At 48.9% G+C, this 14865-nt stretch overlaps 1 protein-coding gene across 10 annotated transcripts in view; it reads left to right on the top strand.

The window, feature by feature from the left end:
• Synj2 (synaptojanin 2) overlaps positions 1–14865 on the top strand; it is a 103463-nt gene that overhangs the window by 41344 nt on the left and 47254 nt on the right. For all 10 annotated transcript variants that reach the window (XM_074071464.1, XM_074071482.1, XM_020156868.2 and 7 more), the window contains 2 exons: positions 1229–1454; positions 8109–8192. In XM_074071464.1, coding sequence (XP_073927565.1) covers positions 1229–1454; positions 8109–8192 — 310 coding nt within the window. The remainder of the gene's footprint in view (positions 1–1228; positions 1455–8108; positions 8193–14865) is intronic.

The raw sequence follows: 14865 nt of genomic DNA, 5'->3' as shown, positions 1-14865 counted from the left end.
GAAGCCCTGGAGCCCCTTGGACTTACAGTAGGATTTCCAGCAGTGAGAACATGCTCCTGCCTTTGAAGAAGCACCAGGGCAGGAATCGCATTGCCTTTTTTAAATAAATAGGGCATTGTCATCTAGATTTGCTCCAGCCTCTGTAAGAAAGACTCCCCTGGTGACAGGCCTCAAGAATGGCACTGCTCAGGTCCCCTGGGTGGTGGGGGACAGAAGGATGATGTGGCTGTCCATAGCTGGGGTGTCACTCAGTGATAGAGCACTCTCCTGGCACGCAGAAGGCCCTAGGTTTGATCCCCAGGGCACCACACACACACACACACACACACACACACACACACACACACAAAAGAAAACAGAGGAAGTGCTCTGGCTGAAGAGCAACACACTGCCCGTTGCTGGCCCCATGATCTTGGGTAAGTATTTTACTTCTCATGCCTCAGTTTCTTCTTTTTTTGAGACAGTGTTGCTGTGTAGCCCAGGCTGGTCTTGAGCTCACAATCTTCCTGCCTCAGCCTCCCAGGTACTGGGATTATAGGCATACACCACCATGTCTGGCTCTTGCCTCAGTTTCTCTATCTGTAAAATGTGGTTTTGATAGTACCTTTGACATGCAGTCAAGGCTGGGTTGAGTTAATCCATCCCAGAGCACCTGGCACTCAGTGCACTTGTATGAGTTGGCAGTTTTTAGCATCATTACCACCTCGGACTGCAGATCCCTGGACAGTCCACCAGGAAAAACTGGGGCTTTCATTAAGTTTTATTTTTATCTAATACTTTTTGGTGATTTTGGATTGCTTTGTAACACTTTTCATCATTCACCTCATGTGCACATGTATTTAGGTGTGCACATATTCTGCATTAATGTGGTTCCTTTTTACTTGTCATTTTTATCACTGACCATGAGTATCATTTAGTCAAAACATTACATTTTTTTACAGCTGGTGTTCTAATTGAAAAAAAATCCAAAAATCTATAGTGGCCATGCTTCTACACAGAGGTGCCTGGTTGACTTGCACTCCAGCTTTGCTCCCATCGGCCGCTACTGACACCTGGTAGTAGCTTTGGGAAAGGGGTTCTGTCCCATTCCTATATGTCCCAAGTGTAGGTTCCACTGGTCTGAGCTGAACGCTAGGCCTGCATAGGTACCTCCTCACTACCTGCTCTGGGTATTGGGTTTGCTGCAGAGTGGAAGGTGACCTGGATCGCTGTGGGCTCTGTTTTGCAGGAACCAGCTTTTGCACGTGCCCCTGAGGCAGCACCAGGTGAACTGCTGCGACTGGCTACTGAAGGTCATCTGTGGGGTGGTGGCCATCCGCACAGTGTATGCCTCGCACAAGCAGGCCAAGGCCTGTCTCATCTCTCGCATCAGTTGTGAGTGTGCCGGTGCTCGCTTCCACACCCGTGGCGTGAATGATGACGGCCATGTTTCCAACTTCGTGGAGACTGAGCAGGTGAGGGCCAGGCCTATCAATGGCACTGAGTGGTCAGATTCAGTGCAACTCAGGCAAACATATGTTCTGTTGTGGGGCAGAGGAGGCCTTGATGTGTGGGAGCTGATTTCCCATCATGGCTCCTTCCTGCATGTGTGTAATTGGAGCCTTGAACGAAAATGCTTGCCTGGCTTGTCTTTTTTGATTTACATCTTATTCTGGGAAAATGTTGCTGAGCTAAGGTATTTTTAACTAAAAGGAATCAGGAATGGTTGCTGTGGTCAGAAGGGTGTGTCTTATTCTGAGAGCAGCAGACAGATGAACCAATAAGAGTTGAAAAATCTTTTTAGGACAGAAAAAAAAAAAGATCAACATAATGGAAGGATGAAACATTTTTAATTCTCCCTCAGTAGGAGCGTCATCCAAAAGTGTGTTAGCCCCTGGGAGTTGTGAAGTGTGTGTTGAGCAGCATGTTGCACTCCCTCCGAGTAGAACCATCTGTGCCATTCCTCCCTGATTCCTTTTCCTAAATTCTGTTCTCACTCCCAGAGACGCTGTCTTACACCTGTTGTTTTTTGCTCTGACTTGCACTCTGTAGGATAATGCCACCTTGCAAAATAACAGGTGGAATCGGCTGGAAGGAAGGAAATCCCCAAGAGAAGTACAGGTGTGATGCTGCTCAGGGTGGCAAGTTCAAGTTCAGTGGCTTCTGTATCACTCAGCCTGAGAGGCTTCAGGCCAGGTTAATGGAGCACACAATGGTGCGTTTTCCTCCACCACATGTGAGCTGCGTGCTCAGTCTTCAAAGGCCAGTCAAACCTGCATGGTGCTCTGCTGTGCAGGAACAGGTGGTGGTATGGAAATGAGGCAGCTGCTCTTGAATAAGGCTCTTTAGGAGAGGCATTGGGCAGGAGCCTCAAGTGAGAGCAGGTACAATTACTTCCTTGGGGCTCTGCTCAGAGTTCACACACTCCTCCATACTGACAAGAGAGAGAAATAACTGTGTGGTTAAAAATGAGAGAGAGAAACAGAGACAGACAGACAGACACTATGTGTGGAGGCTGCTCTCTTTTTTCTTGCTCATACCTGCACGGTGATCACTTTCATTACCACTTCTCTGCTCTTGTTTTTATTCTGTGATGTTAACTTCAGATACTCATTTCATTCGACAGATCTTTATTTTCTGTCACCTGTCATAAGCTGGATGCTGTGCTGGAATATGGGCCTGAAGGCGCAAAGCACATTTGTACGAATCAGCATGCCAGAGACCCTGAACTTGGTGCTAGAGCCAGATTCCAGATCTTGTGCTGGCCTGGAGGGAGGGGTACCTCCACTCCTGCATCCAGCCTGAGAGTAGACTAGCCTTTATTTGGTCCTGGTGTTGGTGGTCCCCAGGTTTTTTGGATTTCAACCTTTTTTTTGTTTTTGTTTTTTGTTTTTCAAACCATGTTTTCATCTGCTATCTTATTGAGAATGTCAAGAAAATCTGTGTGTCACCATTCTTTCCTAAAAGATGTGACTTTTTAACACTGAGCATCAGAGGGGGCTGTATGAGTTCCTAGGGCTGCTATAAAACAAAGCCATACAGTGGGGAGCTTAAAACAACAGGCGTTTTTGTCTCTAACAGTTCTGGAGGCTGGAAGGCAGAAATCAAGGCTAAGCAGGGCTGTGCTCTCTTGAATGACCTTAGGGGAGCATCCTTCCTTGCCTCTCCCAGCTTCTAGTGCCCAGGCGTAACCAGGCTTGGGGCAGTATCACTCTGGTCTCTACCTCTTTTCCTTGTTTCTATCTTTATAAGGACACCAATCATACTGGATCAAGGGCCCACCCTCCTCCACTATGGTTTCACAACTAATTATGTCTACAAAGACCCTATTTCCAAACAAGGTCACAGTTTGAAGTATTGGGGTTTAGGTTTTTAACATACCTTTTTTGAAAGAGACACAGCTCAACCCATAACAGGACATAAACCCATGTTAAAGAACTGTGCTTTGAATGCAGTACATTTAGCGAAAGATACAGTCTTCCTGTGATCTTTGCTTTTCTCATATTCTAAGGGCTGTCAGACATCGTCAGACTTGGGCTGGGGCCTTTACTCTGTGCCTGGTGACTTGTGTGTCTGCTGTTTTCCCAGGTTACCTGTTAGGGCTTAGGAGCAGGGACCTTGACCATGTCTCCTGAATCTCTCCCTTGGGGCAGCCCCCCGCCACCCCAGCCAGATCTTAGAGAAGTGAACAGCCTGCCCCTCCGGCTCCTGTGATCTGTTTTCTATTGCTAGTAACATAGCACCTCAACCGGAAGGGTTATGAAGAGCTTTATTCTGGCTCACAGCTCTAGTCCAAGTTGAGGAGCCACGTGTAGTGATGGCTTTCTGCTGGCAGAATCCCTAGGTTCAGGGTATCACCTGGTGAGAGCCCAGGGAGCACACAAGAGGCCTAGTGAACTGGCTGTTGTTAGAAGACACACTCCAGATATCCGTTAATTGCATGAATGGATTAATCAGTTCATGAGGGCAGAGCCCTAATCGCCTCTTAAAGGTCCCACCTCTTAATATGTCATTATGGAGATTACATTTCAACCTGGGTTTCAGAGGGGACAAACTGTAGCAAGGTCATTGCTATTTAAATTGATTTCTTGGTTTCCATTAGCTTTTTCAGTCTCCCTAGTTTCTGGTTTTCATCCTTTTTCCTCCCCTGGGCTAGACAGTGCTGGTCTTTGTGAAGTCCCCCCTCCCCCCCAGCACCTACTCTCAGGAGCAGAAACCACTGATGGGCAGCTAGACACCTGCTGTTCACCCAGAGATACAGACAGCTATAGACTCTGGCCTGTGCTCGAACCAGAGGGTGTAACTTAACCTCACTGTGACTCCATTTTCACCAGACACATAACAGGCATAGGGTTGTGGCCTGTTCTTGAACTCAGAACAGTTCTTTGTTGGGCATGTGCATTGAGGGTGCTCCTCATGGACCACGTGGGAAACAGGGAACCCAGGATGGCTCAGGCCCTCAGAGACCCTGGGCAGTCTGACCATCATGATGCTGGGGAGAAGACAACCACCTGGGACTGGAGCATCACTCCCCAGAGCTGTGTCCAGGGGTGTCCTCACTGGAAACCAGGAAACAAACCCTTGGGCCCTTCAGCAGAATCTGCATGTGAGCCTGCCCCTCTGTGTTGAAGGGTGGGGTAGAGTGGTGAAGAATGCGGCAGGAAGGAGACTGGGAGGCTTTTGCCCTTTTGGGGGTGCTCAGCCCTTGCTTCCCATCTGGCCTTCTGACCACCTGCTGACAAAGGTGCTTCTAATGGAGCTGGGTGGAGGGCAGCTGAGCCTTTGCTGAGCTCAGGGGCAACTTGGTGGAGGGGCACCATGCTGTGAGTAGGGCCCTGCCTGTGACCTATTTCCCACAAGGACTGAGGTATTCCTTGGGAGCCTGGCATGTCCTCCTCTGGAGCCTACTGGGCTGGGACTGTGGGTCCCTTGGTCGATTTGGTACTGGGGCAGAGGTGTCCGCTCATGAATTAATTTTCAGGGAGCCCAGGGAGGAAAGGCTTCAGCACCTCCACTTTCACACTGCCTTAGCATTCTTCTCAGACGAGTAAGCAATCTTCCTCTTTCCAGGCTGTGTATGTGTGTACATACACATCTTTGTATATGGCATGAATTGCGTGTTGTGTGTCTTTTTCTGTGTGGTGTGTGTAGTGTTTGTATATTGTGTGCTTGTGTGCTTGGTGTATACTCGTGTCATATGTGCATTGTGTGCTTGTGTTGTAGGTGTATGTGTGCCATGTGGGTTTGTTTGTGCACACATGTGCTGTGTGTGTGTGGATGGCCTTGAAGGCTGTTGGGGAGAAGCCTGGAATCTTCTTGGCTCAGCCATGAGTCATATGAGGTGGGCTTCCTCTGCAGCAATGACTCATTGTACAGGAAAACATCCCCCAAAGTACCTCTGCCCAACACTGAAAGGAGGCAAGATGAATCTTTGGCCATTGCCGATGAGGCCACTGACCAACCCAGGGAGGTTAGGATGACTGCTAAGGCCTCCTGAGAGTGCAGACTTGGAAGGAATTGATTTATAATCACACATCTGGAAGTGGAAGCCCAGCAAAGCTCCATTCAGGTGAAAGTGCTTATGCATAGCTGCGTGCCTTCCTGCTTTGTCCCTCTTTTTGTGGTCCTTTGGTGATGATGGGCCACTCAGGGTGGCCCTTCTGGTCACCTAGTTTAAGGGCCAAAGCCCCTCTTGCAGCATTGGCTGGGCTCTCACCTTCCTGAAAGGGTTCCTGTTTGCCTTTTGGGGTCTTTGCTTATGCTGGTCTTCCTCCCCATCTTGTCTGTCCTTGGATTCCTCCCCCTTCTCAACAGCCTAGCCGTACCTGCCTTGGTGTCTGCCCCTACCCTAGTAGTCCTTGCTCTCTGAGTGACCTCATCCATACTCACAGCAGTGATGTTTTTTGAATGACTCTGGGCTGGAAGTGTGTGCCCTCATTTAGTCTTTATTCACCAAGTAGCACTGATTCCATTTAGAGAGGGAAACTGAGTCTGAAAGTGGTTTTGTAATGTACCCAGAACAATCCTGCTAGGCAGGTGGGAGTTTGCAAAATGGAAGTTGGACCAGACTGACCCTCTCCCAAAGCCATGTTATCACCTGTGTTGCTTTCCATCCCACCTCCCTCCCCAAGCACACTGTGAAGATGACATCCAAAGGCCAGGCTTGGTAGCAAACATCTATAATCACAGCTACTTGGGAGGCGCAGATAGGAGGATTGTGGTCCACAGTTGGCCAAGGTGAAACCACAAGACCTTCTGTGAAAAACAAACTTAAAAAAAAAGAAAAAAATGGGATAGGGCTGGTAGAGTGGCTCAAGCAGCAAGAGTGCCTTCCTAGCAAGCATGAGGCCCTGAGTTCAAACCCCAGTGCTACCAAAAAAAAAAAAAACAAAAACAAAAAAACAAAGGGCTGAAGGTGTGGCTCAAGTGGCACAGCACTTGCCTAGCAATCATGAAGCCCTGAGTTCAATCTGCAGTACCACCAAGGAAGGAAAAAACAAAATAGGCATCCAGGAAGTAAGATGGCCCCACAAGCGTTCAGATTCCTTCTCCTCCTCCCCCGACCCTTCCTGTTCCTCTGTCCCGAATCCCTGACTGTTCTTTTGCCCAGAATGGAAGCACAGTGGAGCATCTTTGCACCAGTGACTAGTTCTAGGCCTGATGGGAACACAGACATTTCCTGGGGAGGAAGGAGTGCAGAACTTTGCAGTGTCCTTTCTTCATGCCCCAGTTGGGGAGTTATCTCGGGCATTGCCTGCCCACTGGTGTTTTAGGAAGCTCAGGAGGAACGAGGTTGGTGCTGAAAGTCACATCACAGCATGTGTTCATGAGAGTGAAGGATGGGAGTTCCTGAACATAGGTCAGATGCAGGGCATTGTGAGCAGCTGTCTTTATGTAGTAATGTTGGCTGGGTTGTTTTCTTTCTCAAAACCTGAGATTATGCAGATCATGGTGCCAGTTAGGCATGTGTCCTTAATCGTTCTGTTGCAACCATGCCTGCCATGTTTGCAGCAAGCTGCTCTTTTGCCCCGCTTTATTAGTGGAGGGTAACACATTTGCTTGCAGTCAATACTTGGAAACAGGCAGCGTGTTTTTAACCAGTGCTTTTTTTCCTTTAGAGACTAAAGCTTAGAATTACAGTTCACAGCATAGATACCAGGCTGTGTCATTCCTGTGGTCCAGGAACTGTGGGTCTCATTGTCAAACCCTCTTCTTCCCCTGCAGAATTACTAATGCATGTGTGATCTGAGCATGATCTAGCCAGCATGGAAAGCTACCCTGTAAAGGAGCAGGCTGGTGAGCAATGGAAAGGGCTTGCAGCAGCGCTCAGACCAGCCCTGCCAGGCCAGGGTAGGGTTGCTCAGATAAAGGCCGGCATCTGATAACCACTGTGGCTGTCCCCTGAGGGTGCTCAGGACAGTACTTTTTGTTCTTTAAACTCCTATGCACTCCAGTGTCATTGGAGGCTTGCAGGACACTTGGAATAACTGGAGGAGGAGTGGTTTTTTTTTAAATGTGTCATTTGTTTTTATGCAGGAAGTGTACATTGTGGAGACTGTGTTGTGTGTGTTGACTGAGTGGCATGTTTAAGAACACAGTGGCACACGGCCAGAACCGAGAAAAAGCTCAAGTTGAGTCTTGTGTTGTTAAGTCCAAGACTGACAGGTGCAGTCAGCTGGGTCCTTTGGGGTACTGGTTGTTTTATTTTGTTCTGTCCTTTCCCAATAGCTTCCTGCTCCTTAGCAATTGGGCAGGTAAAAATAGAGGGCTTTCATGAAGATCTTAGCTAAATCCCAGGGCACATTTGCTTCTGTTCCTAACATGAGGGATAGGTAAGGTTGCACTCTAAAAGTGCAAATTCCCAGAGACCCTTAGGAGGCACCAGGTCTGGGCCCTGGGGCCCATTCCAGGTCCCTCCTTGGAGGCTAGTCAGCAGGCTGTGTGCCCTGCTGCCCGTCCAGTGTTTGGGGAGCAGCGCCAGCCATGCTGGGTGAGAGCAGAGGGCACGGGAGTCCACTGTCCGCCCTTCATTGCTGGTGTCGGGTCGCAGGCACCAGCTCCTGTTACCAGCCCAGGACGTTGGGTTTCATTGAAGAACACCTTTCCCTTTCTGTTTCCTTGTGCTGCAGACAATATACATGGATGATGGAGTGTCGTCTTTTGTCCAGATCAGAGGCTCGGTTCCACTCTTTTGGGAGCAGCCAGGGCTTCAGGTAGGTAATTTAAACAGAGAACAGCCTATTGTGTCATTATTCCCTTTTAACAGCTTTGGTTGGTTTTTTAAAATGTGTTTCTTTCATGATGTTGTTTTTTGTCTTTATCCTCAGCCCAGTTGTATTGATCCAAGCTGTTAAACTACACGTGTGTGGTGGATGGGGAGATGGCTCAGTGATAGAGCATTTTCCTTAGTACACGTGTGTGTGTGTGTTGTGTGGTGTGTGTGTGGTGTGTGTTTGTGTATAGAACATGCATGCTGGCTGCATCTTGGGACCAGTAAGTGTGTGCTGTGCTCACTGTTGACCCAGTGCAGTGTGGATGTCTGCTGAGGAAGTGAACCACAGAGCTCTTGGGTGGGATTTCCCCAAGTAAGACCCTAAGTCAGTGTATCAAGAATGAGTGTGTCCCTCACAGAGAGCTTCAGAAGGGGCTGTGGGGCCCTTTGTGGCCACGTCTTGGATCTGGCACTTGGTGGAGCCACATGAGGATTGCACAGAGCTCTCCCGTGGTTTCTGAAAATAACCCTGTACCATGCAATGCATGGTTGTGGTCAGTGCCAGAAGGATTTGGCTTCTGTGTCCTGGAAAGCGTTCGGGGCAGAGGACACAGCCCAAAACATGTGTATTATCAATGAAAAGATGCACTGCCTCCTCAATGGGTTCTAACAAGGTGGTCTGGGGGCAGATCTTCTGATCTCCTCTTCTGTCCTCAGGGAACATGGGGGTGTTCAGAAAACCTCTCTTCTGGGACCTTTGTCTCCGGTTCTTCTTACCAAGGGCTCTTGTGTGACTGTTGGGTTATCAGCCAGTGACTGAAGAGACCCAGGGCATCATGTGCCAGATTCTTAGGGGTGTTTGACAACATGGGGCTCAGAGTTCCAAGTCTTGGGTTCTGCTTCTTACCTCAGACCTGGACTTGACCCATGTCACCCGTCGATGAGCCTCTTGTCCTCTAGGCTGCCAGCATGCTGCGTTAACAGCACTGGCAGTGCCATGTCAGCCCATAGAGTGAGATGGATGGATTGAGTGTCTCATTTGTACTCTGAGTTCTCTAGGTGGAAAAGGCTTCACTGACATTCAGTGTTTCCCTCAGAAAGGAATAATTCAGACATATGAGCATGGTAAGTGCCATTGAGAGGTAGCACACACCTTGAGTTTGATGCTAACATAGAACACTATCTTGGAGCACTTCCTAAACAAGGTTTTGGACCCAACTTTGAGATGTAACTTCTATACCATAAACTCCACCCCTATGAAGATCAACTCAGTGGTTTTCAGTGCATTTATAGAGTTGTATAACAAGCATCTTGATCTAATTTTGGAACATTCTTTTTTCTTGTGCTAGGGATCAAACCCAAGGCCTCACATATGCTAGGCAAATGCTCTACTGCTGAGCCATGTCCCTAGTCCCTAATTTTAGAACCTTCTCATCACTGCTGAAAAATTCTGTGCCATTAGCAATACCCCTCCCCACTTGGGACTCAGACCTAAGCAACACTTAGTCTATTTCCTGCCTCCAGAGATTTCCTATTCCAGTCATTCATAAAGGGCTTTTGAAATTTGATTTTCTTTAAATTTGGGGGTTTCTTTCTGTAATGTCTTTAGCTCTGTATTTATGAGGATGAAAAACATAAATTAGGTAGACATGGTGGTGCATGTCTATAATCCCAGTACTTTGGAGGCCGAGGCCAGGAGGATCCCAAGTTCCAGGGCAGCCTGAGCTACATAGTGAAGCCTTGTCTCAAAAAAACAAAACAAGCGGGCTGGGGTGTGGCTCAAGTGGAAGAACACCTGTCTAGCAAGGGTGAAGCCCTGAGTTCAAACCCCAGTACTGAGAAAAAGAAAAAAACCCTTAGAAAATAAACTAAGCATAGGTCAAATGAGTATAGTATAAGAAGGAATCAGGGAGCTCTGTTACTTTTCATGCAAAATTTGTAAGAAATCTCCAAATTAGTTTTGACAGAGTTTTAGAATTTGAGAAGGAATGTTGTGAAATTTGCTCATTTCACCCTCCCACCCAACTTAAGGATCCTCTTTCTAGTACCTCAGAGAAGCCAGGCTCCAGGCCATACCTGGGGACAGCTCTGATTATCCACAAGTTCCAGCTTGTACTGGGCCCTCTCTGTCTCGACACAGTGTTCATGTATGCACAGAAAGGTGACTTCTCTGTGTGGGTCTCTTGCAGCCCTGGAGGTGGAGCCTCATGGTCCTCTGTCTCTCTCTTGTCTTCTCTGAGACCTTTCAACTCCTCTGGCCATCTTCTGTCCAGAAGGACTCCAGTGTTCTGGCCTCCTCCCTCTAAAGAACAAGCTCACACTTGTTTGTTATTCCCCCTCAGAATTTACCAAAAGGTCTCCAGCTTTAGGGCTGGGAATGTGGCTCAGTGGCAGAGCATTTGTCTAGCATGCTCAAAGCCCGGGTTTGGTCCCCAGCACTGCCAAACACAAAGGTCTACAGCTTAACCTTCATGGTCCTCCAGGTGCAGCCTGGCTCTGCCATGGGGTGACTGTGCCTCAGTCGGACATGAGCCAGCATCGGGGGGATGTGACAGCTGCATCAGCCTTTTAACTCCCTAACTTCTGTGCTTCCCCAAAGCCTCTGTGATGTCTTCAAATGCAGTTTCAAAGGCTTTAGCTCTCTGTTATACTAGGGACCTGCTAACTTTTGGGCTTCATACCTGTGCTTATTCTTTAAGGACTGTCTGTTATTGAAGAAAGATTAAGTCATTTTCAAAGGAGAGGAAGGGTGTCTACAGTCACCCAGCCTGAGCTAAGTGTCAGTTTGGGTTGTCTCCATTTTGAGCTTCCCTGTCCTTCTTCACTTATGTAGCATGAAGAGTGCAGAGGTTTGTGGGCAAATGGCTTGCATTCTAAGTTGCACTGTTGTACCTACTTGGGGACTGCCCCTGGGAACAAGAGCCCTGCCAGGGATGGAGGAAGGGAGGAGGAATAGGCAAAGAAGGCCACGAGTAATGAGCTGTCTGTACATGGTCGTGGGCATGCTGCCTTCAACACAAACTCCTGAGTCCTGAGTTTCTGTCTGGCATTGATGGACCTTTAACAATTTCATCTTTACCCTGTAAATAGGTTGTGTGGTTTATAAATAGCCACAGTGAAATTTGCCCTTATAACTCAGGGCTCCACTGGTATAACTCATTCTAGGGTGTCTTTATCATCTTGTCAGCCTGGGGAAGACTCTGCTCTCTTTGCCACTGTAAGACCTTCCTCCCTGTGGCATGCATAGACAGACACACATCTAGTACATAAGTCTGACCTGTGACCCTGTGACCTGACAGGACCAGCCAGAGAAGGATGCACTGTGGATTAGGGCCTCTTGCTTGCATTCGTTGCTTCTCAGTCAAATACAGTTTCTTGAATTCTTAGACGCGTGGCACTGCATGTGTTCATGTGTGTGTTCCTTTCTGTGTTCACTAAGGATGTGAAATGTGGTAATAGCACTTCCCAGGATAAGTGGCTAAAGGGGAGAAGTCCTCCAGATGGAAAGGGACTGCAGCAGTGCATGCGTGGGCTGGTGAGCTCTCAGGCAGCAGCTTCGTGTTTGTCTTGGGCTCTGACAGCCACCATAGAAGGAACCGAGATTGCAAGATGACTTATCACAGGGATCCAGAGCACAGGCCTTGCAGCTGTACAGACTAGGGTTCAAACTCAGGTTCTGGCATCCCATTTATGACCTTATTATTTTGAGAAGTTCTTATCCTTGCTAAGCCTTAGTTTACTCTTCTGTAAAGTGGGGTTAACAATACCTACCTTGTAGGACTCAAGTGGTAGAGCACCTGCCTAGCAAGCTCAAGGCCCTGAGTTCAAGCCCCAGTATTGCTAAGAAATAAAGAATTTAGCACAGTCTCTGGAACCCAAAATACTCAATGGTAGCTGTGATTATTAATAATAATGGAGATAAACGATAATATTGGGGACAAACTCAAGTTGCATTGGGAGAAGCATGCTGTCTACATGCCAAGGGCTGAGTAGAGTCCTCATGAAGACTCAGTGTAGTGACACTGCACCAGTTTCCCTTGGATGGACGGGGAATCAGCAATGCCACGCTGAGCTGTGAGTGCTCATGGAGTGTCTGCTGGGTGTGGGGGTCACCTGGGATCAGACGCAACCCCTGCCTTCAAGGAGCAGGGGTCAGGAACATTGACAGTGGTGTGTGATAGAGCTTTGACAAGAAAGCTGAGATCAAGTGGCAGCTCTTGGAAGTAGCAGCTGGCCAGGTCAGGCCCAGAGTTGTCCTTTAGGTTTCTTGTCTGGGAACACTTGGGGGAAACCACTCAGGGAAGAGATGAAACCCCAGCAGAGGGAACAGCAGGTGTAGTCGTAGCCCCTGAGGTCATGGCATATCCAGGGAATGGCTCAGTGCCTGGGGCCATAGGCACGGGCCACGGGAGAGGTGGGCAGTTCCAGGGCACAACAGCTGTGTTCGAAGGAGTTGGAATTCCACACCATGAGGCACCAACGCAGTGGTGGCTAATGCTTCCACATGTTAGAATCACCTAGGAATTTAACTGTCCTGATGCCCAGGCAGGCTATAGCCATTAAATCAGTGTCTGGTGGAGAAGCCAGCAGCAGTACTTCTGAAGATCTCTAGGTGGCTCCACTGTGCAGGAGGATGTGGGGACCACTCTAGTGTGCAGAGAAGAGTTTTCTTGGGATGTGCCTTGATCTGTAGCATCTGTCAGTTTCTGTAAACAGTTCCAGCCCGCCAGGGTGTCCCTGAGCTGGAACTAGAATGAACCTGCTCCACAGTCAGCCGGTGGGTCTCATGTGCTCTCATGAACACCACACCACTGACTGCACTGATGGCTTTGGGGTGGGGACGTGACTAGGCCTCAGGAGTGCTCCTGTGAGGCTGGGGGACTGGAGGCAAAGAGTCCCCATGGGAGCTGTTGCAGGTGAGCTGAGCTGGCCGGCAGCCTTCCCGTAGGAGCAGTGGGTGCTAGGAGTGCTGGAGGTACTCTGTGGGATGGCAGGGCCTCTCATTTGGCCATGGGGCCTCTGCTGGGACCCATTGCCAGGTATACTTGAGATGTGGATGATTAGTGCAGTGTGTAGGCTGTAGGTTGAACTAATGACCCTAGGGACCAGATGAGTTATTGGCCCTTTAGTCAGAGCAGGAAGGCTGGGGTGAAAGAGGAGGAGGGGAAGCTAAAAAAAGTAGCACACTCAGCTCCAGGGGCCCCAGGCCAATGAAGTTTCATTCTGCCCTGGCTGCCACTCCTTAAGTCTTCTGACACATGGGACCTTAGGAGTGACCCTAGAGGAGGGCCAAGCTAGTTGGCACTGGAGTTGGTCAGAGGAGGAGGGACTGGCAAGGTTGGGGCACGAGAGGCAGGATACAGGACTTGAGGAATCCTGCTAATGGGATGCATGGGTGATGGAGGAAACTGCTCCAACCCCTCCATTTCCACCTGACGCTCCCCTGTGCTTTAGGAAATGGGGGGACCCAGTCTGAGGCCATGATGCCAAGAGGCCACCGAGGCCCCTGTGGTTTGCCCTGTGGATGTGACCCAGAGCTGCTCTCCCTGTTGTGCCCTCCTCTGCCCCTTCACAGGCCTCTGCAACCTGAGCAAAGGGAAAGGAGAAGATAGGAAGTGAGTCAAGACCAGCCTGCCGGAACTGCCACAGGTGTGCATCGAAAGCACGGGCAGGGCAGATGACATTGCATTCCTGGCCTCTCCCTCGGAAATTTGGTTCAGCAAGTCTGAGCTGGACTCAAGCCCTGGCCTTTCTATCAGGGGCCCAGGTCATTCGTGCAGGGTGTGCCTTGACTTCTTTGTGCCCCCAGCTGGGTTTTGTCAGCAGTGATGTTACACTAGCCACGATGGTAGATGTGACCATGGTGACAACTGTTGTGCACATTCTGTCCCCATGGAAAGGTCATCTAAGCCCAGGGTAAGAAGCATGCTCTACCTTCCGGTCTGGGTCATGCCTTTTCTGGCCCGTAGCTGCTGCTTCCCGGCATCCTGTCTGCTTCCCACCTTCTGAGTTCCTGCCAATGTAGTGGAAGGGCACAGATAGTGAGGTGCCTCACCTCACCCCGTGATGCTGCTGTTCTCAATGCAAAAGGCACAGTCTTCCCCAAGCTTATTTGCACTTGCCATGCAGACTTGTTAGGAACTTTTCAGTGTTTCTGGGAATCATCCAGGGACTCTGTCTTCACCTCATTTCTGATGCCCTGTTGACTCCCACTCACTTACTCAGCAAGGGGCTGAGTTCAAGAGCCTGGGAATAGCACTGCCAGGTGTAGTCAGCTGGGCCTTGCAGGCTCTATCTGCCTAAAAGAAGAGCCTTTTATAATTTTTTAATTTTATTTTATAATTTTGCATTTACTTACATGTGTACACATTTTTTGGATCACCCCTCCCTTCAACCCAAACCGGTTCATCTCTATCAGACCTCTTCACTACTTCCTAGTTCTCTTCCCATAGTGGCCTCTGCCAGTTTAAGATTACTGTATTCGTTCCTATACAGTGAGCACATCAACTACATTCAGGTTTTTGGTTTCCTTCCCTTTTCCTATCCTTCCTGTGCATAGTCTCCCCTTAGTGTGTGACCCCATGTCCAGTAATATTACTGCATTTATTTTGGGTCTATAAGCTGCACATGAGGGAGAAAATGTGATTTTTGGCCTTCTGAGCCTAATTAACTTT

The sequence above is a fragment of the Castor canadensis genome, chromosome 1, assembly GCF_047511655.1.
Source record: "Castor canadensis chromosome 1, mCasCan1.hap1v2, whole genome shotgun sequence".
NCBI classification, from domain to species: domain Eukaryota; kingdom Metazoa; phylum Chordata; class Mammalia; order Rodentia; family Castoridae; genus Castor; species Castor canadensis.
This window is presented reverse-complemented; position numbering and strand designations above follow the sequence as displayed.